This window comes from Hibiscus syriacus, unplaced genomic scaffold (genome assembly GCF_006381635.1).
Source record: "Hibiscus syriacus cultivar Baekdansim isolate YM2019G1 unplaced genomic scaffold, ASM638163v2 tig00010533_pilon, whole genome shotgun sequence".
NCBI classification, from domain to species: Eukaryota; Viridiplantae; Streptophyta; class Magnoliopsida; order Malvales; family Malvaceae; genus Hibiscus; species Hibiscus syriacus.
The window spans coordinates 629,974-656,665 of NW_024062223.1; the positions used below are offsets into that span (position 1 = coordinate 629,974).

The following is a 26,692-nucleotide window of genomic DNA, read 5'->3' on the forward strand; positions in this document are numbered from 1 at the left end:
AGATTTTGATGATGTTTCAGAATAAGAAACAGACCCTGCGTGTAATGATTTTGATATTGGTCAATACCCGAATTTTGATGATGAAACAGCCGTTGCCGAGGAAGATGTTGTTGATGATAATGAGGAGGAAGTTACGATTGTGAATGAACATGTTGAACATCCATTCTATAATTCATATAATCCTGAATAAGAAAAAGAAGAAGAAAAAGTCCTCGAAGAAAAGAAAATGACACAGGAGTATAACTGGAATATGCCAGAATTACTTCAGCTACCGGAAGAAGAGTTGGTAAAGAAAGCAGTTGATTGTTACACAAAAGTTATTCGTATCAAGAAAGATGATTGTTTTGATACAAAGGAAGACTTGAAGATAGCTTTGTATACAAAATGTGTGGAAGATGGCTATCAACTAAAAGTTAACAAATCAAGCAAAGATCATTTCGAAACAAGGTGTATGATTGACAAAAACTGTACGTGGCGTATGATTGCAAAGAGGATAAAAGATTGCGAAATGTTTCAAGTTAGGACTTTTATTGATAAACATACATGTTCAAGAACCCAAGTTTTTCCTCATCATAGACAGGCAAACAAAAAAGGTGTTGGGTGGTTTTCTGGCTGAGTTAATGTTTTTGAATGGCAGGGTATATCGGGGACATGAAATTATGACTGACATGAATGCTCGGTTCAAGATTAGTATATCATATTCTCAAGCTTGGAGAGCCAAATGTTATGCCTTGGAATTGTTGAGGGGGTCGCCAGAAGCATCGTTTGCCCAACTGCCGGCTTATTGTCACAATTTAAAGCTAAAAAATCCTGGGTCGGTAACTCATATCAAAACAGATAGAGATGGACGCTTTCAGTTGCTGTTTATCGCCATTGGTGTTGCGGTTAGTAAATCAATATAATTATGTTGACTCATTTTTGTTAGTTACATGCATTTCACATTTAAATTATTATATTTCTTGTGTATATTATTTTGTAGATTCGTTCGTTTATTACTTGCATGCGTCCAATTATTATAGTTGACAGAGCACATTTGAAAGGTCGATACCTTGGAGTAAACTTATTAGCAGTAGCCATGGATGCTAACAATGGGATATTGCCAATAGCTTACGGGGTTGGCAAATCTGAAACCTCTGATTCATGGACATGGTTTATGGGGCATCTTAGGGATTGCATAGGTCATATTAGCAATCTGATAATCATATCCGATAGGGCAAACTTAATTGACAACACTGTTAGAAGGTGTTTCCCAGATGCTTTTCATGGACTTTGTGGTGTTCATTTGTATAGAAATCTAAAATCAAGGTCTGCTGGTATAAAAAATCACAAATGGACATATTGGAAGGCTGTAAAATCTTATCGGGAAGTGGATTTTAATAAGCATATAAACATTTTAAGATGTGTTTTGCCTCAGTGTGCTCAAACACTAGAAGATTTCGGGTTTGAAAGATGGTCAAGAGTACATCAACTTGGAGCAAGATATGATTTCATGACGTCTAATAGTGCAGAATCAATCAACGCTCTAAGTCGTCATTCCGGGAAATTACCCATTATTATGTTAATGGAGTTTTTTTGAGCCTCTATTCAACAGTGGTACTACAAGAAAAGAAACCATGCATGTATTATTTCTTTAAATTCGTAACTTATCATATATTTTACTAAGTATTATTTATTTAAATTTACAGGAACATTGGAACATCGTGTTACACCATGGACAGAAAAAAAGATAACGAAACGTGTTGTGAAGTCAACGTCATGGAGAGTTGAACCATGTTCGAACACTTTGTTTGAAGTACTGGATAATAACTTAAATGGGCTTGTCGATCTAAATGCAAAGACGTGTAGTTGTATGAAATGGCAAACATCTGGTTATCCGTGTGGCCATGTTATAAAAGTTTCTCTTCGTCTAAACCAAGATGATTCAAGCGCATACGCTATGGATTGCTACACTACAGAAGTATATCGACAGACTTATGGCGAGATTGTCTACCCTATTCCACATCCTTCTGAGTAGGACATACCAGATGACTTACAAACAGTTTTGCCACCAGCCATGGACAGAAGGCTACCTGGCCGACCAAAAAGTCACGATCGTATACCGTCTAAAGGTGAAGAGAAGAAGAGATCGATATGTAGTCGGTGCAAGGAAATTGGTCATACAAGGTTGACATGTGGATCACCAGTGCCATCACAATCATCTTTTCCTCTACCAAAATATGGATCCTCATCAAAATCCAAAGCTCATATGGTGTCAAGAAAAAGGCAATCAAAATCGCAATCATCTTTAAAATCCTAATCACAACTGGCTTCACCTTTTGGGACTGTTAACTTAGGTGATTTTTAAATACAAACGTTGTATTATGTAGATTTTATGTGTGAACTTTTAACATTTTCAGTTAGGCATGTATTAGTAACTTGAGTTTGAAAATTGCTATGATCTGTTCAGTTGTTATCACTTATTAGACAATCATTTGACTATCGCAACACGGAAATGACGTTCGCAATCATCTTAATGTCTATCGCAACGCGGAAATGACTATCGCAATGCGAAATGAAAATCGCAACGAGGGAATCGTAAAGCGAAATGAAAATCATAACGCGAATTTAGTTTCGCGTTGCGATTTTCATTTCGCATTGCGATTCTCTCGTTGCGATTTTCATTTCGCATTGCGATAGTCATTTCCGCGTTCAACATAATGTATATTGAAATAAACAAAATTAACCATTACATTTCAATCAATTAAACAAGCACAAATAAGAATTATGTTCACATCAATTAAACAAATTAACTTTTACAAATCATCTTTTACAAATCAATTAAACAATCAAAAAATAAGCAATAATTCTTATTTCCTCATCTACTATTGAATCAAGTTTTGCAGCCATACATCATTTTCACGCAGCTCACTTCTGAGATTAACCTGCATAAACCAAACATTTGCTCAAACAACACTTTCTACACATCTAAAACCGACAAACAGCAAATTATTGAATTCTAAGTACTTAACCAAACATTTTCAAGCCACAACCCTATAAACTTACCAATTGTTTATGGACATTTTTATAATGCGGATGCAGGTAGGCAGTGTCTCGTATATATCGATCTAGCCATATAATGCCGAAACCACAAGCCTACTGCAGCTCTATCTCTATCGGTGGGAGGTAGATATTTTATACTTCCTGTGATCAAACGCTCCAACGCCAAGCATACGAGAGGACCACAATCCCCTCTGGGTCCTTTCGTTTGTTGTGGTGCAGTCTCGTCTCTGCTAACTGTAATATTGAGCTTCTTTGGCTTCTTGTTTCCAGAACGAGTCCAATAATTTATCGCATCCAAGAATTTAGCCAAATGGGAGCTCTATCCCTTAATAATATCTCTTAAATCAGCCAATGATATGTAATTTATCATGCTTTCATATACTATTGCCTTAAGGGATGGGAGCTGAAGCTCGACGAGAAGCCAATGTTTACGTTCCAAAACAGGGATAAACACCTGCAATCATAAGTAATAATTCATTCATTTGCGCACTTATTTATGAATACCTTTAAACTCAATCTAAAATAAATACTAACCTTATCGACCTCCCACCATGCAGGATAAAGTTTAGCTTGTCCATTACCCAAAGCAAATGATTCATCTCGTTGATTCTTCAAGTGAACGGCGTTAAAAGACGTCGGCATTATTGTATATCGTGTATTTCTTTTATTTTCCTTAAGTTTCCTAATTATTAGAAGACGTGACACCCACGCATCGATATGCTGTTTTACAAAAAAAAGACATATATTAGTAACTTACATAAATTTAAAAAAAATAATCAAATTAAAATATAAGAAAAATATAAGACTTACCCCTCCATCGAAATAGTCATTATCTTCGACCCCTAATAATACGCCCCACCAAGACCGATCAAGCAACAAATAGATATCATCATTGAACTTGCATATGTCAATGAAACACCCCTGGCTCCGCTCATGTAGATAAAAATCAACTGCGGTCTTAGCCCAAAGGGTGTTATCCAGAATTGTGTCCGGTAGTTTTCTCCTCTCCACTTCAGATACCGGTATGATACTGGCCGATAACTCATACGAGAGCCAACTTGAATCCATCATGTCCGGCACGTCAGAGGGTTTCTCAAGAATCCTACATATGACGCCATGTGAATCGGGCTCTTGAATGGTGGGAGGGACATCTTCAACGATGACAGTGGCCTCTTGAACGGTGGGAGGGGACTCTCGAGGAATGATAAGGGCCTCTTCAACGATAGGAGTGGACTCTTGAGGGATGACAGGCGAGTTGGGCTTTTTCTTGCGGTGTCTTCGCACTATTGGGGTGTACGGAGACTTAATAGCACGTGCACGCCGTCTGATGCGTGAACTCTGTCGTGCAATAAAAACCCGACGTAAAGCATCCACCTTATCGGTCCGCTAAATAATTAAATACAAATATCAGTAAATAAACAGACATGATATTTAAACAGTGAAAACAAAGACAAATATGTTTCAAACTTGCATTGAATTCACCCAAGTCATTATTCTATCATAGTTCACAAAATGCATCAGATAACAAAGGCAAATATGTTTCAAACTTGCAACACTGTCAACTTAGTAATTGTCTTTGTCTATTGGTTGAAGTAATGCAATTCATTCAAGTTTCAATTTGCAGAAGAAGAATAGTTTCAATTGGCAGCAAACGAGTAAATTTATCATCAAGTTAAATATGGAAAATCTTAAACTTACCTCGTTGCGTAGAGTATGAACCTCATTTTGCAATGATACTACCATCTCACGTAGAGCGGTAACCTCACCACGTAAAGTATACACCTCCACACGCCATGCACCATCGTTATCGCGTAGAGTATCAATCTCCTCACGCAAGGCATTGACCTCATCACGTAACTCCCTTGACTCATCCCGTGGAGGTGGAGAACAGGGAGATAGAAGTTGTGGCATCTTTGTCGGTCACCTATCATGAGGTGATGGTGGAGAAGAGGCTCGATGATGTGACGGGATAGGTGATGGCTCTCGTTGTAGAGGTGTATAGTCGGGTCGATCAGGTGATGACTTTGGGTGAGGTGATGGCTCTCGAAGTGGAGGAAGTGAAGGCTGCTCATCATTCGTGCCATCAAAAAAACACTGATTAGTTTGCCACCAATCAGTGGCAAGCTCAGCCTCCGTGGGTGTCAGTCTCATTAATGGAGTGTTGGCCTCCTAAAAATATAAAAACTCAAACAAAGTTAAACGTCTACTATTAATAACTTGTTTATATATGATAGTATTTGTGTTAACTTACATTATTTATTGTCGCATATGGTATTAAGTCTTCCCAATCCAACAGACGTTTCCTCTTCCAGGAAATAGCCCTAGGAATATCATTTGAGGATTTTAATGCATATGTTCGCATGCTGGGGAAAGCCTCGAATATCCAAATCTACAAACAATATAATAACAAACATTAGTAATTGTTAAATAATTAATTATAATTTTGAAAACATTATATAGAAATTCTTACCTTAAAGGCCTAAACAAAGCCTGACAAAGTGTATTTCGACCCATCGGCCCGCAAACTTTTGCGTTCATCAAAGGCAGACGACAACTTAGTCCAGGTAGCTTTCCATATATACGAACCCCACAGAAATAGATTCCATGTATTTAGGTCCTCTACCAATAATATTAGCTCCTGAGGAATAGGTTGTCTGGCCTCTCTGCCTAAAAAGCCGGCATACAAAAGTAATAGAAGGCATACTCGGATAACATTGACGTCATTCATCCGAGTAAAACCATCTTTCTTATTAAACAATTTCTTCATGTCGTCGACGTGTAAGTTCGGCTTCTCTATTGACTCATCAGGAAAAACCCTGGATAACCATGATGGGCGGGTGATATGACGAGTGTATCGGCCTACATCATTGTGTCCGAATCGTAGACCAGTGATTAAGCAGAACTCCTTCCGCCCAAAACAAGTATACGCCGGTGGAAAATGAAACCATATCTCTTCCTCACCACGTTGTATACTGTCGGGTAGATCGCTAGTCATGGTCTGAAGCCACAAATGGGTCAAATTAGCATCTCCACCCGAATGCTGTACTCTCAGCCATGGCCCGAAGCAGGTTTCCTCAAACAATTTTCTTTGTGCAGGTGAAAGCTTCGAAGCAATTGTAGTGGCTAGGCTAACTTTATTCCTTAATGTCAAGGAAGCCGAAAAAAATTTCTACAAAAACAATAAACATACCAAGTTAGATATACCAAAAACTACACTGTGAAGATATACCAAAAACAATAAACATAAATAGTAGTTTATTCTTGAAACTAAAATTTGCAACACTGTTTTGTCTTTTGGTTGAAATGAAAATCGCAACGAGAGAATGAAAATCGCAACGAGATAATCGCAACGCGAAATGAAAATCGCAATGCGATTTTGGTTTCGCGTTGCGATTCTCTCGTTGAGATAATCATTTCCGCGTTGCGATTTTCATTCTCGAAACTATTCTTCTTCTGCATTACTTCAACAAAAAGACAAAACAAAGACAAATACTAACTTCACAAGGTTAAATACTAAACAGTTTAGCAGTATTGGCAGCAATCGAATGAATTTAATAAGAAATCTAAGTGAAATGGTTAATCTATTATTGAAATTACCAGTAAACTTATCATCAATTTCAATCTGAAAAATCTAAAATAATGCAAAAATTTTAAAATAAAAATAATTAAAAAAACTAACCCTCGGAGGTTGATTTTCCATTTCTGAATGATTATGAGGGATTTCTGACCGTGAATGGTTGTGAGGGATTTCGCCGGCGATGGGGACGGAAATCTTCGGAGATGGGGATAGATTTCACCGTAGAGAGTGAGAGATGGAGATGGGACTGAGTGTTGTTGTAACACCCCCAACCCGTACCCGACCCGGATACGAGTCCGACGTGTCACATTGACTTTTCAAATCTTGACTCTTAAGAAAAATCCCGGGAAATTTAAAACTTTATTTAAAACAAAATACAGACTTGATCAGAGTGCTTGTACTTAATGACTTATTACATGCCAACACTTTATACATAACCAAATACATACTTTGTCAAATACTTCTGATCTGATCTTTTAGTAGTGATACTGTCTTTGCCACTTCTATTCTTTCACTTCTCGTTCTTGGTACCTACGTGTAAATCACTTACACGCTAAGTCATAGACTTAGTGAGGCATATAAAACATATAATATAACCATATATCATTTCATATAAATAAAAGACATACATATACAAACACTATCAATAATCCTTTCCACTTACCATATACTCATCATATAACACATATAATCCATGTATGTGCATTCATATCATGGAATCACTACATATCAATATGCATGAATCTATGGTATGATAACAATATACAATCAGGTCATGCACACATGCAACTTACCTTCTTTTATCACTTTCACTTTCATTTGTCTTTCAATTTCATTGCCCATGTATATTATTGAGAATAGAGGTATGTGAGTACATTGAGGTTATGCACTAATGCTGTCACCACAGCTCGTATAAATGTCCCGAAGGACCTATCCAGAGGTCACACAGACCCCGGTAACTATCCAGAGGTCATAAAGATCCTCGGTAACTGTCCAGAGGTCATAAAGATCCTCAGTAACTGTCCAGAGGTCATAAAGATCCTCGGTAAACTGTCCATATGTTCCTTAGAACATAGGTATACTGTCCATATGTCTCGAAAGACATAGGTAAAACCCTCGACTATTGGCATGCCAACTATACCTATAGCTCTCGTATCATATATTATGGGCATTTATTTATATCTTTCGTATCACTTGTTCTTTCTCTTCTGTCACATACCACATGTATGTGTAACAATATATCTCATATCATATCACATGTATTATATATATATACATGTATTCATGTAAATCATTTCATGTAATTCATATCACATATATCACATGTGCATATAAGCTTATAGCTTCTTTCACATATACATGTAGTCACATAGCTTTCTTTCATGTAACCATGCATGTCATGTCAAATAACATATATCATATGTTGCATTTTCACTTAAGCATATAATTCATATAACATAGCATCCATATATTTCTATGTATTAATGCATACATGGTAATCACATAATAATTTAGAAGTTACTTCTTACCATAGTAACTCCATCACTGGCTCATCACAAGCCAATGTTAATAAAATAAGTACAAAATAAATTGCACTCACCTTAGATTTGCTTTGATTCGATTATAATCCTTTGATTATTCCGGAACTTGTTTAGGCTCAATATCTACATAAATATATCATTTCAAAACAACTATCAGAAGCCTAAACTTTAAACTTGATGTTAATAACTTAAACCGGTTTAATGAATCAAATTCTATATTTTCATTTAGGGGGGAATCGGTTCCCTCCTGTGGGGGTATCGGTTCCCCTCTGGCATTCTGGAATTCTATGTTCGTTTGAGGGGGTATCGGTTCCCCTTGAATGGGTACCGATTCCCCTTGCCCAGAATCACATTTTTGAGCTCGAAATTCACTTCATTTCAGCTCCATACCTCATACTTCACTTCCATTAATATTCCTAACCTTCATATACATACTTAAACTTATTTCTATTCCATAATCACTTCTTTAACTTCAAATCTAGTCATTCCTATGTAATTGTAAAAATTATACTAGTTTTGCAACATGTTCAAATTCCTATTCTAACACTTCCTATCCCTTAATTAACTTGATGACAAGTCAAATTCAACTTTCAATTCTCAATATAAACTTTATTTCGATATTTCATTCAAAAACTTCAAATCTTTAAATCCTCATAAACTCTTCACTTTGTTGTTTTAAAGCAAATTAATCATTCCTTAATCTTACTTAGCATCTAATAATCAAAACTAAACTTAAATTTCAGCACATACTCAGCTCAAGAGAAAACTCACCTTTGCTTGGCTTCACACGTGGAGAAGAGAAATGAAGAAGAAAAGAGAGAAGAGATTTTTCTGGAAAATCTCCCATCCTTATCCATATATATATCATTTAATTATAATTTTCAAGTCTAATGACCATTTTGCCCTTTAATTCTTTGGATAATTACTATAAACTTTTAGGAAATATTTCCGAACAAATCATTAAACTATTAAACTATTATACTTTAATCACCATATTCTAAAATTTTACAATTTTGGTCACTAACCCGTATTTTAGGATGTTACAGTTGTGATTTTAGGTTTGAGGTTATGAGTTGCGATTACTGTGGACGGTTCAGTTTTCGATATATTAAGAAAAAATTCGTGTTTGGAATTTGAAAAAAAAAATACGCGTTAATACGAATGGCGCTATGTAAATCGCATTGCGATAGTCAGATTCGCATTGCGATTTACGTATTCGCATTGCGATTTTCCTAATTCGCATTGCGATTTACTTAATCGCGTTGCGATTTTCCTAATTTGCATTGCGATTTACTTAATCGCGTTGCGATTTACGTATTCGCATTGCGAATTGGGAAAATCACAATGCGAAATTGGAAAATCGCATTGCGATAGTAATAATCGCGTTGCGAATCTGGAAACTGATTTGCGATAGTGGAGATCTCGTTGCGAATTAGCGATCGCATTGCGATTTTGTTGGTCATTTTGGCAAATCCGGAAAAAGTTGGTTAAAATCGTATATTATATGGGATTTTTGGTCACTGAGGTTATTTTCTCTTATAAAAACTAATACTTAAATTAGAATATCATAATTTTTTTGAAAATAAGTCGTTAATTTTATTAGAATGTAAAAATATTTAAATTGATAGTAAGGGTCTACAACTAATATTGTAAACTAAATACATAACTTGGACATTTTCATGTAATAGTGAAACAAGAAACTAATTACTTTAGATCATATAAGGATCATACATGAAAAATGTTAAAAAAAACAATCAAAAGGCTCAAACGATACATAAATACTAGTAAATGTGATTGGATCGATGAACGGACCATAAAATGAGATTAAGTTATTAAAAGATCAATGAAAACCACAAATCAGAACCTAACATAATGAGAAAATATCCACGAACGTAAAATAACATATTCAAATTCAGTATGAGGTTCTAGAGTATGGAAGATTAGTAGGATTACAAATAAGCGCCATCTTGATCAGTCGTGACGTTGTCAAATTCTAGCATGAAAAAAACATGAAACAAAAAGAAGATCAAATGACCGACAAAGACGAAGAAAAAATGTCACAAAGACATAATTATTCTTATTAAAGGCTAAAAAAATAAAATAAAAATCTGACAATCGACAACTAATATAACAATTCGTGTCGTCGCTTGCTAAACAAAATTTAAGAAAAAAAATAATCTAATCTATAGAAAGTGGCACAAACTCTAACAAGAAAGAGAAAGAGAGAGCGAGGTTTGTTTCTAAGGAAACCCCTTGGAGAAGAGAGAGCAAATCGTCATAATTAAATAGGGTAAATTTTGTATTTAGTACATAAACTATTAATTTTGGTATGTTTTAGTACTTAAACTTTTAATCTTTTCAAAATCATACCTAACGTTTAGTTTTTATTTCATTTTAATATCTCGCGGTCAAAAACTTAATACATTTAATACCTAAGCTATCAGTTTTTGTCCGTTTTAGTACCTAAGCTATCAGTTTTGGTCCGTTTTAATACCTAAACCTCCAAATTTTTTCAAAACTTGATGTTAAATTTTGAATGGGTATTAAAATGAAATAAAAACTAAATGTTAGGTATAGTTTTGAAAAATTAAAAAGTTTATATACTAAAATGGATCAAAACTGATAGTTTAGGCACTAAATACACAATTTACCCAATTAAATAATCACAATTATGTTTTGCCCTATTGAGAAAATACATAAACATACATGCAAAAACGGCGGATCTTCATGGAAATTGAGGGACGTGGTAGGTGGGAAGGGTTATTATTATTATTATTATTATTTTAAAGTATTATTTATTAATGAAAACGACAGCTTTTCCCATGAATGAATAAATAAAATTTCCTCCGAAAAATAAAATAATAAAAAAGTGGGATGGTGCTAGGTAGGGTTAAGAACCCATGTAGCATTAATTACTCCTCGTTTTATTTTTAATTTATTTTATTTTTAAAAGGAGAGGTCATTTTAAAAATGGACATACGTAGCTTTCTAATGTTTAAAATTAGGGTAAACTGTAAATTTCATCACTCAATTTTAACCCATTCATGTTTTGATCACTAAATATTTAGAAAAGTTAATTTGACCACTCAACTTTGATGTTAGTTTTGTTTTAGTCAATCCATCGTTAAATCACAAACAGTATGATGGCATGGTATATTTCTTTCTAAGTTCTAACATATAAGGTACGCGTTGATCACTAACTTATGGTTAAGAAAATGAAGCGTTCAATGTTAGATTTGTGAAACTTAGGATGATTTCCGGTTAAATGAGCACCAGATTTGTCTTCAAGAAGACGGAATAAGTGTGATGGAAAGTTCGGAACTCATCGACTGTGGCCGGTGATGGCCAACGCCGTAGTCAGTCGCACCGGATCAGGTGAGAAGGGTTGTATCCTCAAATTTTTTTTATATTAATAATATTTAAAGTCTTTATTATTTAAAATATTAATTAAATAATGTATATATATTTCTTATATTTCTAAATACAAATATTTAATAATTTTTAATTAATCTAAATATTTAATTCTAACTTCCTTCTTGATTATAAGTTTTTTTTAATAAAAAATCATTTATATTAGTTGGAGTTGAACCAAAATATTATCTTTTTGGTGGGGTTCGAGAGATATATTAAGCATAGCCAAATTTAATTTGGACCACCATTATCTTATATTATGTTTATCCCTTAAATTTTGCATTAAATATATGCTACATAGTCCATCAATGCATTAAAATGAATCAAAGCAGTAATTAAGAACTTTTTACTGTTTGTAAATCCATAAATACAGTAATTGTAATTTAATCAATGTTGAGTGTTAGTGCACTTTATCAATGTTGTGCAGTCATGGCAATCAATAGTAACTAATTGAGTTACTATTTATTGTTATAAAAAACAATTTCTTATTATCGACGGATTGGTTCAAGTAGTAGATAATTTGATGTCATTTGAGTAGGCATCGAGTTCGAGATCTTATGTATGCAGAAAATCATCGTTAGGAGACTCACCTACTCAAACTAAATATATGACACGAATCGATCCAGATTAATCATGACTCAACTCAGTAACTGTAATTATCCTTATTTAATTTATTGACTAACTAATTCAAATAAGATATTATGTAAATTTATTATGGATTTGTCTCTCTCAATCCCATTTTTTATTCATAATATCGATTTAAAACCCTGACTTTATTTAAACGACCTATTGTCTCTGTCTTACTCTAGATAAGAGTGTTTGTAGTAAAATATATAAGACTGATTTTTAGCATAAGAAAAAAAAAGGAAATGGTGTCAATTTAAGGTAAAATTGGCCTAATAGATCATATGGATAAAAAAATTAATTTAAAATCTATGAAATTTGTTACACTTATTTATAATTTTTTACGTCAACGTGAAGAGTTTGAATAAAAAATATTATTTAAATAAACTCGTCATATGAGCGTGACGAATTTATCATATACTGTAACATTTATCGTAGATCCCAAATTTATCATGATTTTAATCTTTTAATAATTAAGTTGGGTCGATTTCAATTTTTTTATAATTTTTATAGTATTTTCATTTTTAATAATATTTTGATCTAATTATATAATATGATGGAATTTCTATATTTATCTGACATTTACATCAATTGAAATATATAATAATCTATTACACCATTCTCTTGCATCAATCATTGTTAGGTCTACCGACCAAAGCAAAAAAAAGTATCCAAAATTAATTGCATAAATTATGGTGATTAGTGATATTCTAACTTCCATTAATATTTTTAATTAAAATTTAAAAATTAATTATTAATCCGAGGTAAGTACAAGACAATATCTGGTCAAAGATAATTCTAAACCGTTTGACATTGAACGCTCACACCACTAGCATTCATGGTGTTCGAACTCGGGACCTCAAATAATAACAATAATTCTTTTACCACTGAGATCATTTGGTTCGTGTTTATAAAACTTAATTATTAATCAAACTGAAACTTACTATTGATAAATGATAAAATAAATTGATTAAGATAATTTTAATTAATGATATATATATATATAGGATTAGGATCCACATACACTATATAAAACTAATAAGTTTTATACTAATTTATAGCTATTACATTTAAATAAATAAATGATTTAGATTTAATTAAAATTTACAACTCATAAATGAATATCTCTTTAACTCGTAGTAAACTAATATTTTTTCTTTTTAAGGTTAGAGTTTAGGTTTAAGATTTAAGTTTTATGGTTTAGGGTTTAGAATTTTATGACTTGGCATTTAAGGTTTAGTGTTTAGGTGTTATGATTTGGGGTTTGATGTAGGTTTTTAAGATTTGTAATTTTGGGGTTTGGGTTCGAGATTTAGAATTAGGGTAAAAAAATATAATATTATTTTATTATGAGTTAAAAGATATTTATTTATGAGTTATAAATTAAAATTAAATATAAACTATTTATTTATTTAAATCTAATGACTATAAATTAGTGTAAAACTTAGTTTTATACAGTGGAAGTGAATTCTTCCTCATATATATATATATATATAATAGACTAGGGTTAAAATATATTAACAAAATACATACATTTTACATTGATTTAAAATCATTTAATAAATAAAAATAGATTGTTATGATTAACAATAAAAAATATATTAAGTAAAAAAAATTAATCTTCACTCATCCAATATAATCATATCAAAATAAAACTAAAAGGATTTACATCAGGTAAATATATATATATATATATATATATATATATATATATATATATATATATATGTATATAGCAATGGTGCAAATTTCATGAATGTTTTTGAAATGGATGGAATGAATTAATTAGCATAGGTTTGTTGTTATTAGATTAGTTGCAATCACGTGCAAAGAAAAAGAGGGAAGCACGAAAAGGCATCTTTCAAACCTTCCAAATCTAATTTAATTTATTATTATTATTATTTATATTCTCGTGTTACATCAATGCTTTTGATTAGGTATTGTAACAACCCTAACTATTCCTACCACGTTGGATGTTTTATATTGAGAATTTTATAAACCCAAAATTATGGTATTTTTCCTTTTTTTTAATGTTTTTTTTGATTGTTTGATCGTTATCTTAAGTTGATTTAACACTGTCACGATTCGTTAAGATGACGATTATTATTATATTGTTGACATTTCTTGTTTTTTATCGTCGGATTGGATTTAGATATACATTATACGTTTGTAGATAGTTTTTTTACATCGTTAGAGTCTGATTTATGATTTGTCAGAGGTATTTTAGTAGTTTGATCTTATTTTATGGTTCGTTTACCGATAAAATCAAATTTGTGTGTATCTATATTTGTTCGAGTTTTTTTAGTTATAATTTAATATTTTATTGTATGATATGTGATCTAAAATTGCTAGTTTTGTTTCAATGATTTTAAAAAATTGAAGTTTAATTTATGACGGTTATTATTATATTGTTGACATTTCTTGTTTTGGATTGTCGGATTGGATTTGGATACACATTATACGTTTGTCAATAGTTTTTTTACATCGCTAGAGTCTGATTTGTGATTTGTCAGAGGTCTTTTAGTAGTTTGATCTTATTTTATGGTTCGTTTACCGATAGAATCAAATTTGTGTGTATCTATATTTGTTCGAGTTTTTTTAGTTATGATTTAATATTTTCTTGTATGATACGTGATCTTTAATTGCTAGTTTTGTTTCAATGATTTTAAAAAAATTAAAGTTTAATTTATGATAGTTATTATTATATTGTTGACATTTATTATTTTGGATCGTCAGATTGGATTTGGATACACTTTATACGTTTGTCAATAGTTTTTTTACATCGCTAGAGTCTGATTTGTGATTTGTCGGAGGTCTTTTAGTAGTTTGATCTTATTTTATGGTTCGTTTACCGATGAATCAAATTTGTGTGTATCTATATTTGTTCGAGTTTTTTTAGTTACGATTTAATATTTTCTTGTATGTTATGTGATCTTAAATTGCTAGTTGTTTCAATGATTTTAAAAAATTGAAGTTTAATTTATGACGGTTCTTATTATATTGTTGACATTTCTTGTTTTGGATTGTCGGATTGGATTTGAATACACATTATACGTTTGTCGATAGTTTTTTTACATAGTTAGAGTCTGATTTGTAATTTGTCGGAGGTCTTTTAGTAGTTTGATCTTATTTTATGGTTCGTTTACCGATGAATCAAATTTGTGTGTATCTATATTTGTTCGAGTTTTTTTAGTTATGATTTAATATTTTATTGTATGATATGTGATCTTATATTGCTAGTTGTTTCAATGATTTTAAAAAATTGAAGTTTAATTTATGACGGTTATTATTATATTGTTGACATTTCTTGTTTTGGATTGTCGAATTGGATTTGAATACACATTATACGTTTGTCAATAGTTTTTTTACATCGTTAGAGTCTGATTTGTGATTTGTCGGATGTCTTTTAGTAGTTTGATCTTATTTTATGGTTCGTTTACCGATGAATCAAATTTGTGTGTATCTATATTTGTTCGAGTTTTTTTAGTTACGATTTAATATTTTCTTGTATGTTATGTGATCTTAAATTGCTAGTTGTTTCAATGATTTTAAAAAATTGAAGTTTAATTTATGACGGTTATTATTATATTGTTGACATTTCTTGTTTTGGATTGTCGGATTGGATTTGGATACACATTATACGTTTGTCGATAGTTTTTTTACATCGTTAGAGTCTGATTTGTGATTTGTCGGAGGTCTTTTAGTAGTTTGATCTTATTTTATGGTTCGTTTACTATTGAAATCAAATTTGTGTGTATCTATATTTGTTCGAGTTTTTTTAGTTATGATTTAATATTTTCTTGTATGATATGTGATCTTAAATTGCTAGTTTTGTTTCAATAATTTTAAAATTTTGAAGTTTAATTTATGATTATTATGGTAAATATTCTTTATAATTTAATATACTTATTATTTTGAATAAAATTAGTGAATTTTATAAAAAATAAATAAATAAAATAACACAAATATTTAATAAAACAAAATTTAAATTTTAAAAACAATAGATACAAATTTTTAAAATATTTGAGAGATGAATAGGACTAAATGAATAATGAAATTAAATAAGGAGAAAATAGTTGGAAAATGGGACCCAAGTGGGTGCAAATTTGAAAAGTTGAAAAAACAAAACAGCTAGAGCTAGTGACATTGACAAACCCACCATTGTTTTCTTCCTCTTCTTCTTCTTCTTTTGTTTTCGATTTTTAACCCAAGTTTCTGCAACATTCTCTTGCAAGCAAAAGAAAACCCACGAATTATAATAGTTAAAAAGAAAACCCCATAAAGAAAATCATGTTCTTCTGTAGCAATTCACTGCTCAAAAGCGTTCCCTTTGGCATCGTTTAAGAATCTGCTGATTAGCTGCAGTTGAAAAAAAAAACAGTCTTTGAAAGTAAAAGGTACTGGTTTTCTTTGAGAGAGAAGCAGAGAGGGTGTGGGATTTTTTTATTTATATTATTTTGGGGTTGCTAATGGCGTTTTGCTCTATGCTTTGTTGTGGGAAAGGCGTGGATCGGTAAGTTCATCGTTGATTTACTGGCTATTGTCGCTGTTTTATTGGTTTTGTTGGGCTTTTTTTAGTGAACTTTTGGTTTTGGATTCTTTATAGGGATCGTTAGGGTTTAAGAAATCTGGGATTTGTTTAGCTTTTGGAAATATAATCTGGGTCTTGATCAGAATTTGATTTCCTTTTGTTGAAGAAGATACAAGTTTTGAACTTTCTTCCCCTTTTGGAACTGTGATTTGGGAAAGAGAAATAGAAAATTGCTTATGTAAGCTTAATTTAGCTGCTCGGTTTTCATTTAGGCATAATTTTTCATACTTAGGACTGAAATTAACAAGGAGTTATTGATATCAGTCTAGTAAGAAAAGGGTCCTTCGGCAGTCAAATTAGTGTTCTTTTCGATATCGATTCGAAAATTTGGATTTGAATTTCAATTTCTATATAAATTTTAGGAATGAAATGCATACAAACTTAAGTTTTTCCAATCCTCAAGTACTTTAGGATTTGTAAATTCACTACCAAATAGGTATATAATTAATCCCTGAATCATGCACACTCGATCGTACAATCCACACTATTGTTGAAATACTGTTTTCGAACTCTTATCTTAATGATCATTTGTGTGTTTCTCATCATGGTTTTGATGTTTAAAGAATAATTTTGCAGGAAGGAGAAAGGAAAGAAGCAGCCGACATGGAGGATATTTTCATTGAAGGAACTGCATTCAGCTACCAATAATTTTAATTACGATAACAAGATCGGAGAAGGGGGATTTGGCAGTGTTTATTGGGGTCAGCTATGGGATGGATCACAGGTATGAGTATTCCCCCCCCCCCTTTTCTGGTTCTTTTAACAAGTGATTTACTGTATTTCGGCATCCTTAGTTTTTAGTTTTCAATGATTGGTTGGTTATGCATTGTTATGTTGTATATGGTTTTCTCTTGCAGATGGTATTAAAGCTCTCAACATTTACAATTTTCAGGTTTCTCGCTGGATTCCACCCCCTATGGATTTTTTGAAGATGAATGTCGATGGAGCTGTTAGACTTGATGGCTCAAATGGAGGTATAGGAGGTATTTTGAGAGATTGGAATAGCAACTCCCTTCTGACTTTTTCAGAAAATGTAGGTCAGGGTCCCCCGCCGGTTGCTGAGTTAAAGGCTATTAAGAGAGGCATTGAAATCTATATGTCTTCTTGTTGGGTTAAGGTTGGAAGGTTGATTGTGGAAAGTGACTGTAAGTCGGCTGTGGAATGGGTCCATACACCAGCTATGGCCCCAGTTTTTATCCTCCCATTAGTTAAAGAGATTTCATCTTTTATCACGGACAGGGTGCACTCTATTAGACTGATTCCAAGGGTGTGTAATGGGGAGGCTGATAGTTTAGCAAAGATGGGAATTGGTTGATGTTTAGTCGTTTCCAGTGCGTTTTATCGTTTGAGTTTAGGTTTTCGGTTATGTTGAGTAGCTTAGTCTGTTGTGTTTTTTCAGTATGGTGTCTACGTTAAATCTTATGTAATTTCGGAGGAGTAATAAAGTTTCTAAGGCACTCTTTTCCTCCTTCTTTGATCAAGAAGGAGGTTTTTAAGGAGGCCTGTCATTCTTATCAAAAAAAAATGTTGTATATGGTTTTTTTCTTCCTTACGTAGGATCGGTATCTTCCTTTTCGGGATTTGAGTTAATAGATTCTGTTGTTGTTCTGGAAATTTTCGGTAGTGAATGCTCTTTTGGGAATTTTTCTTTAGGTTTTAATCTAGTTTACCATTTGTGAGAACTGCTGTAGTGGAGTAGTCTCGTTGCAATTTGGACTTCTGTAGGATTGGATATGCATTGATAGTAGTCGGGAATTACATACTACACCGATCGATCATTGGCTTATAGGGAGGACTCTCTTTGTTTACCATTGAAATTGTCAAATGGATGAGTGTCATCAATTGTTGAATGGTCACCTCAGTGCTTGATGGAATTTTAGGTCTTCGTAATAGTATCGATCTCTCTCTAAATGCATACATGCATGTAGGAGTGTCTTTATCTACATGGCATCTATAAATAGTCATTTTGATGAAACTTTCGTAATTCTGTATGTGTTTCTCTTTCTAATGGAAGGGCCTTGAAGGTTTTCTATGGCTTCATTTTGATTTCACTCTCGTTCTCACCACGAAAGTATATACTTGCAGATAGCAGTTAAGAGATTGAAGGTGTGGAGCAACAAAGCCGAAGTGGAATTTTCTGTTGAGGTTGAGATATTAGCGAGAGTTCGACATAAGAATCTGCTGAGTTTACGTGGCTACTGTGCCGAAGGTCAAGAACGTCTGATTGTATATGACTACATGCCCAATTTGAGCTTGCAATCACATCTTCATGGGCAGCATTCATCGGAATGCCTTCTTGATTGGACCCGAAGGATGAATATTGCAATTGGCTCTGCCGAGGGAATTGCGTAAGTGTTGGACCGGATTTTATTTTCCGTATTTTAACTTGTTCCAACATGTACGCTAACCTCAACCTGTTTCTATTGATTGCTTCAGGTATCTGCATCACCATTCAACCCCACACTTAATTCACAGAGACGTCAAAGCTAGTAACGTGTTGCTGGATTCGGAATTCCAGCCTCAGGTTGCTGATTTTGGGTTTGCCAAGTTTATCCCCGATGGTGCAACTCATGTGACTACTCGAGTCAAGGGTACCCTCGGCTATCTTGCCCCGGAATATGCTATGCTAGGAAAAGCCTCGGAGAGTTGTGATGTGTACAGCTTCGGCATTCTTTTACTAGAGCTAGCAAGTGGCAAGAAACCCCTCGAGAAACTGAGTACAACAGTAAAGCGATCGATTGTGGAATGGGCACTGCCACCAGCTTCCGAGGGGAAGTTCAGTGAGATGGCAGACCCGAAGCTGGACGGGAAGTACGTGGAAGAGGAGTTGAAAAGGGTTGTCCTCGTCGCACTTGTTTGTGCCGATAATCAACCCAAGAAAAGACCCAACATGCTCGAAGTCCTCGAGCTGCTCAAGGGAGAGTCCAAAGACAAATTAGCTGAACTACAAAACAATGAGCTCTTCAAGACCCCACAGTCCCCCGTCTCGTACGACGAGATATCGTCCGCCGGAGGGAACTCAAACATAATTAAGGAAGAGAAGGTTCCAAAACCGGCGAACGATACTCGAGACGGTTAATATTTAGATGTAAAATTATAGAATCCCTGTGATTTGTATCGAGTTTTTTTGCCTTTTGTACTCATCAGGAGGTGGCAATGGATGTCCATCATTAGAATTGGCAGCTACATTGTTCATATGGTAATATGGGAAGATTGTTGCTTGTGATACAAGGTACTCGGACTTGGAGTGGGAGAAATGATTCGGATTTAGTTCGAGTCTATGATATCAAATAGTATAGAGATCTTTAACATATTTAAACCGACACTTAACGTTAGGTACGCTTTCGATTGATTCGATCATCATTCGATTTTATATATCAAAGTCGAATGACCAAATCAAATTTCTTCTAAATAGAGAACAGACTCGACACATTTAAACCAACGTTTTCTTTCTTACAGTGTTCTAAGAGAACAAGTACAAAACAAGTAAAAGTGTTAGGCCAACTTGATCCGTCTTTTTCAGAAAAAGTGTAAATTACGTATTTAAATTAGAGAAAATCGCCTCAGTGACCAAAAAAAAGTTATAATATACGATTTTAACCAACTTTTTTTGGATTTGCGAAAATGACCAACAAAATCGCAACGCGAAATAAAAATCGCAACGCGATTTAGAAAATCGCAACGTTGAAAAGAAAATCGCAACGGTCAAAAGAAAATCGCAACGCGATATTCCAAGAATCGCAATGCGATTAAGAGAATCGCAACGCGATCTTCCAAGAATCGCAATGCGATTCAGAAAATCGCAACGCGATTCCAAGAATCGCAACGCGATTAAGAAAATCGCAACGCGATTCCAAGAATCGCAACGCGATTAAGAAAATCGCAACGCGATTCCAAGAATCGCAACGCGATTCAGAAAATCGCAACGCGATTAAGAAAATCGCAACGCGATTCAGAAAATGAGTAAATTCTTTCAAAAGCTATTGTATTTGTTTCTTTCTTAAGAATTTTCTCTAAAAAGATAGTATCCGCGCGGACGTGTCGAAGACACGTATTACCACGACCACGACCACGACCACGACCACGACCACGACCACGACCACGACCACGACCACGACCACGACCACGACCACGACCACGACCACGACCACGACCACGACCACGACCACGACCACGACCACGACCACGACCACGACCACGACCACGACCACGACCCGAGACGAGACGAGACGGCGGCGGCGGCGCGCGAGAGTCCCCCTTGTTCTCTTTCACTCAACAAGGAAATGGGAAATCCAAGCCTTAAATACTCTTCCCAATAGTGTTTCCAATACTATGTGGGATTGAGCATTACTCAACACTTCAAAGAAAATATAGCAATTTTTGTAGCATGTTTCCCGCTTAATCCATATTTAAAAATATTAAAACATTTTATCATATTAAAACTATATGTATAAGTTTGAATTGAAATGTAGATATCTACAACTCTTTTAATTCTCTTGATAAAATGTTTTAATATTTTTAGATATGGATTAAGTGGGAAAATACTACAAAAATTGCTATATTTTCTTTGAAGTGTTGAGTAATGCTCAATCCCACATAGTATTGGAAACACTATTGGGAAGTGTATTTAAGGCTTGGATTTCCCATTTCCTTGTTGAGTGAAAGAGAACAAGGGGGACTCTCGCGCGCCGCCGCCGCCGTCTCGTCTCGTCTCGGGTCGGGTCGGGTCGGGGTCGTGGTCGTGGTCGTGGTCGTGGTCGTGGTCGTGGTCGTGGTCGTGGTCGTGGTCGTGGTCGTGGTCGTGGTCGTGGTCGTGGTCGTGGTCGTGGTCGTGGTCGTGGTCGTGGTCGTGGTCGTGGTAATACGTGTCTTCGACACGTCCGCGCGGATACTATCTTTTTAGAGAAAATTCTTAAGAAAGAAACAAATACAATAGCTTTTGAAAGAATTTACTTATTTTCTTAATCGCGTTGCGATTCTTGGAATCGCGTTGCGATTTTCTGAATCGCATGCGATTCTTGGAAGATCGCGTTGCGATTCTCTTAATCGCATTGCGATTCTTGGAATATCGCGTTGCGATTTTCTTTTGACCGTTGCGATTTTCTTTTCAACGTTGCGATTTTCTAAATCGCATTGCGATTCTTGGAATATCGCGTTGCGATTTTCTTTTGACCGTTGCGATTTTCTTTTCAACGTTGCGATTTTCTAAATCGCGTTGCGATTTTTATTTCGCGTTGCGATTTTGTTGGTCATTTTCGCAAATCCAAAAAAAGTTGGTTAAAATCGTATATTATAACTTTTTTTTGGTCACTGAGCCGATTTTCTCTTTAAATTATCAGTTTTTATCCGTTTTAGTATTTAAATTTTAAATTTTTTTAAAATATATCTAATGTTTAGTGGTACATTTTAATTTTATTTTTTTTATTTTTTTAAAAACTTAACATTAAATTTTAAACATTGATACTAAAATGAAACAAAAATTAAACGTTAAATATGATTTAAAAAAATTAAAATTTTAAGTATTAAAACGAATCAAAACTGATACTTTAAGTACTAAACGCTCACTTTACCCGTAAAAATACCAGAAACTTGGGCAACTAAGATGATAATTAAACCAGAAAAAGTTGAAACAAAAACAAAATTCTGGAAAATGAAGTGTTACCGTTACCTCCACGTATCTTTCTCCGGAGGAACAATGCGGCACACGTGGCGCAAGGAGGCTCATCTTCCAAAGGTCCAGATGACGTGGCAAGCAGATGAAGCATGCAGCACCCAATATTCCGTGTTTCCAGCAGTGACGGAGTAACCAAAACTCTCCTCGTCTTTCCCTTCAACTAAAAATCAAAATTTGTCAAATTGCAAAAGCTTCGGTTTCACTTTTTCTAATCTTTGTTTATTGTGTTGATCTTTTCAGCTTTTTGTAGTTTCGAAGTTTGCTTTTGGGGAGAGCCTGAAAGGCCCTTTTCTCTTTCATCTCTTGCTGTTGACCGGTGAGGTTTGTTTCCCCTTGTTTGTTTCCCGAGAAACTGTAGGAAAAACTGCTTGTATCTTTCCATTTGAAAACCGTTTGTTTCCAGGAAGATCGAAATCAGGTAAAGAACTTATTTTTTCGCAATGGGTCGTTTACAAAAATGATTTTTTTTTAAAAAATTATCTTTGCGATAATATGTTTCATGCAAGTGGATATTAAAAACTGGAATTTGAGGGTTTATACACACACAAGCATACATATGTTTTGCTTAATTTGTTGGGTTTGTGTTCTTTTTTTAGTTGAAATAAGGAGATAATTGAAGTAAAAGATGATATTGTTGATTTTCTTTCCTGCAAATTGATTCATTGATTGTTAATTATAGTGATTGCATGAGTAATCATAATCTTAATGAAAATGAAAATGAAGGGTTATATATATATATATATATATATATATCTACTTACACAATGCAAAACTATTTAGTTATCAGGACCTTTGATGATTGAAAGTAGATGGTTGTGATTGACTTTGTTTTTTCTTCCGATTAATATATTCACATTCACTCATCTAATGTTCCTATATTTTTTACATTGTGTAACAGGATCTTATCCATATATATTGCTAGCTTTTCTTATTGTGAAATTGATCTGGGTCATCAAATAGGTTTAAGCCCCAAAAATGTATGCTATTAGGTTATTTGGTATAATTATGATTAATATTTAAACTATTCTTTGTTTTTAATTTTTGTTATACTATCTCTGTAGGAGAATGTCTCAGCAGATTAAGGCACCCCAGCAGGTCCCTTCATTTGAATATGAGCTTTTAGAAGGAGACCCTGACCAACTTAGGACAGTTGTGGCCACACCAACTCAGGCTGCACCATGGATTAACCCTTCGTCGCTGAAACTTAAGCATAGGATCGGTCGAGGCCCTTTCGGTGATGTTTGGCTGGCTACTCATCATCAGTCCGGTTTCGATTTTCAAGAGTATCATGAAGTTGCTGTTAAGATGTTGCATCCATTGAAGAAGGAGCATATGCAAAAGTTCATTGATAAGTTTGAAGAGTTATTCTTGCAGTTTAGAGAGCTCCCTTGTGTTTGCTGGTTGCATGGTGTCTCTGTTCTAAATGAAAAGGTGACTCTGTGCTGTACTTTTCAATGCCTTTTTCATCTTATATATCGTATATGTATGTTCTAACTCAACATAGATGTCCTATGTCTTTGGTACCCTCATGAAACAGTTCCTTGAGAGTTTAGAGGTGTTAATTTTCTAGTCAAGGGTTCGACTTGGGTTTTCCTTTCGGTCGGTGAAATTGAAAGTTCGATCTAAATGGATAGTATTTGATGACAAGATTGATTTGTTTTCGCTTGATTTTACAGATTTGCATTGCTATGGGGTTTTATGAAGGATCTTTGGGTGATCAAATGGCTCAGTCAAAAGGTGGGAAGCTCTCATTGTCTGAAACCTTAAGGTGATAAGTTGTTATACGTTTTCTTCTTTTTGAAGCGTAAAGTGATTTTAGTTGAATCCTCGGAGATCTTTTGAGAAACTCGCCGATATTTACAGGTATGGGATCCAGTTAGCAAGAGGGCTCATGCAGTTGCACTCAATAGGGCTGTTGGTTCTCAACCTGAAGCCTTCCAATTTCCTTATAAGTGATCGTGATCAACTACTTCTTGGGGATTTCGGAATCACGTATCTACTTCTCGGGGTTCCGTTGTCCGACTCTGATATTTATTTTAGGCTTGGAACCCCTAACTACATGGCTCCAGAACAGTGGGACCCTGAAGTTAGAGGTCCTTTATCCTTGGAGACCGACGTTTGGGGATTTGGGTGTAGCATAGTGGAGATGTTGACTGGTGTTCAGCCATGGTTTGAGAAATCAATTGAAGAAATCTACCAATCGGTTGTGATTAAGAAAGAAAAACCACAGATACCGAGTGGCTTGCCTCCGGCAGTTGAGAATGTTATTAACGGTTGCTTCGAGTATGATCTCAGAAATAGACCGTTAGTTTCAGACATTTTACTTGCCTTCGAAAGGTGGTTGCTTTGGCCTTTCTTTCTACCCTTGGCTTCTTATACTTTGTTTCATTAGATGCATGTTGCCTTCGACCATTAGATAGTTTGTTTGTGTTTGTGGTTGTTAACTGGTTTCCATGCATTCCCTGTTTCGTACCGTCCCGATTGTCTTGCTGTAGTTTTATCGGTGTTTGTGTTTGCATGGATCAATGATAGTTTCAAACTGTATTTGCAGCTCACAAAACGCTATTCATGGCGATGGGGGATGGATTGGCAGTGGAAGCCGACTGTTAAAAGAAAAATCAGTTATTGGCGGTTACACCACTTGGTATCTCTCCAAGGATCGTCTTCAAGTGGGCGATACGGTTCGGTCAAGAACCTCTCTGAATTCCCGCAGACCTCAAACCGTGGATGTTCGGGAAGGAACTGTTGTTGGTTTAGATGGCGATGCTGATAAGAATACATTTGTTCTGGTGAAAGTTCCCGGAATGCATAATGCTCTCCGAGTTCAGGAGTCGACACTCGAGAGGGTCACATCTGGCTTGGCAGCGGGCGACTGGGTGCGCTTGAAACAAGAAACCAACACTCATTCTCCCGTGGGAATTCTGCATTCGGTGCAGCGTGACGGAACCGTGGCAGCGGGATTCATAGGATTAGAGAAACTCTGGACAGGCAAATACCACCAGCTTCAAATGGCTAAACCGCATTACATCGGTCAGTTCGTGAGGCTCAAGGCAACCGTACTTTCACCCAGGTTCGAATGGCCACGGAAGAGAGGAGCATGGTCCAGCGGAAGAATCTCCGAGATACTTCCAAACGGGTGCCTTGTCGTAGAGTTCCCAGGTATATTTGTTTTCGGAAATGAACCCAACAAGTTTCTGGCCGACCCCGCCGAAGTAGAAACGGTGTCTTTCGATACTTGTCCTGGCATAGACAAGAAATACCAACATCTCGAGGATTTCCATTGGGCTGTTAGGCCACTGGCAATTGCCTTTAGTCTATTAACAGCCATGAAACTCACCATATCGGTCGGTCGCGGTATAAACGCGAGACTGAAGAAAGACCGGCCAAACAGCAAGGACGGCGCCAGACGGAATTCGGGTTGGAGGAGGATGATATTTAAAGATGGTGGTTCCACCAAGTAAATTAGGACACAGCTTTGCGCTAAGGTGAAGGTAAATAAGGTTGTGAATAATTAGCAGACAAAGGTGTAAATATTTATGTACTGAAGTCTGAATATATTTGGTTGAATTTGTTGCTTCATATTACATAAAGCATTATCCATGTCCAATACTGCTCTGAGCCTTCTCTGCTTAACAATTATGGTGAACTACGTCTATTTTAGTACGTCTATTTTAGTATCGAAACTTTTAATTTTTTTAAAATCATACTTAAACTTTTATTCTTTTTCAAATCAAAATTATGCTTAAATTTTTAATAATTATATTTATCGTTTAATTTTTATTTCATTTTAATATCTCGTCATTTTATTTTTTCTTTAATTATACATCGTTTAACTTTATTTTATTTTTATTTCATTTTACTTTAATACCTCGTCACTTCACTCACTTCAATACTTTCATTTTATATTTAAATTTTATTTAAATTTTTATTTTTTTTAAATTTAACATTAATTTTTTAAAAAATTAAGTAAAATTTAAACATTGAATTATAAAATTAAAATTTTAAAAGTATAATATCAAAATAATACAAAAATTAAATTTTAAATATGAATTTAAAAAAGTTAAATATTAAAAAAATCAAAATTAATAATTTAGATACTAAACATATACTTTACCTACATTTATCTTTCATTTTAACTATTTAATTTTACAATTAAGATTAAAATAATTTTGGGTCTACTAATAAATTTTAACAAAAAAATAGTGAATTATATAAAATTAAAATAGAAAAAAAAT

General features: G+C 34.3%; 2 protein-coding genes across 4 annotated transcripts; both read left to right on the forward strand.

The window, feature by feature from the left end:
* Window positions 1-16,389: 16,389 nt before the first annotated feature.
* Window positions 16,390-20,011, forward strand: LOC120204114 (PTI1-like tyrosine-protein kinase At3g15890). The gene is made up of 4 exons (XM_039204201.1): window positions 16,390-16,705; window positions 17,360-17,507; window positions 18,869-19,131; window positions 19,220-20,011. The coding sequence occupies exons 1-4, from the start codon at window positions 16,662-16,664 to the stop codon at window positions 19,860-19,862; spliced, it is 1,098 nt and encodes a 365-aa protein (XP_039060132.1). The 5' UTR covers window positions 16,390-16,661; the 3' UTR covers window positions 19,863-20,011.
* Window positions 20,012-22,627: 2,616 nt separating this feature from the next.
* LOC120204115 (E3 ubiquitin-protein ligase KEG-like) lies at window positions 22,628-26,036 on the forward strand. Of its 3 annotated transcripts, none has more exons than XM_039204202.1 (5): window positions 22,628-22,778; window positions 23,519-23,888; window positions 24,134-24,225; window positions 24,321-24,794; window positions 25,009-26,036. In XM_039204202.1, the coding sequence occupies exons 2-5, from the start codon at window positions 23,523-23,525 to the stop codon at window positions 25,916-25,918; spliced, it is 1,842 nt and encodes a 613-aa protein (XP_039060133.1). In that variant the 5' UTR covers window positions 22,628-22,778; window positions 23,519-23,522; the 3' UTR covers window positions 25,919-26,036. The 3 variants fall into 3 exon arrangements, with proteins under 3 accessions (XP_039060133.1, XP_039060135.1, XP_039060134.1); XM_039204204.1 differs by having other exon boundaries at window positions 22,628-22,773; XM_039204203.1 differs by lacking the exon at window positions 22,628-22,778 and adding an exon at window positions 22,783-22,875.
* The last annotated feature ends 656 nt before the right edge of the window (window positions 26,037-26,692 follow it).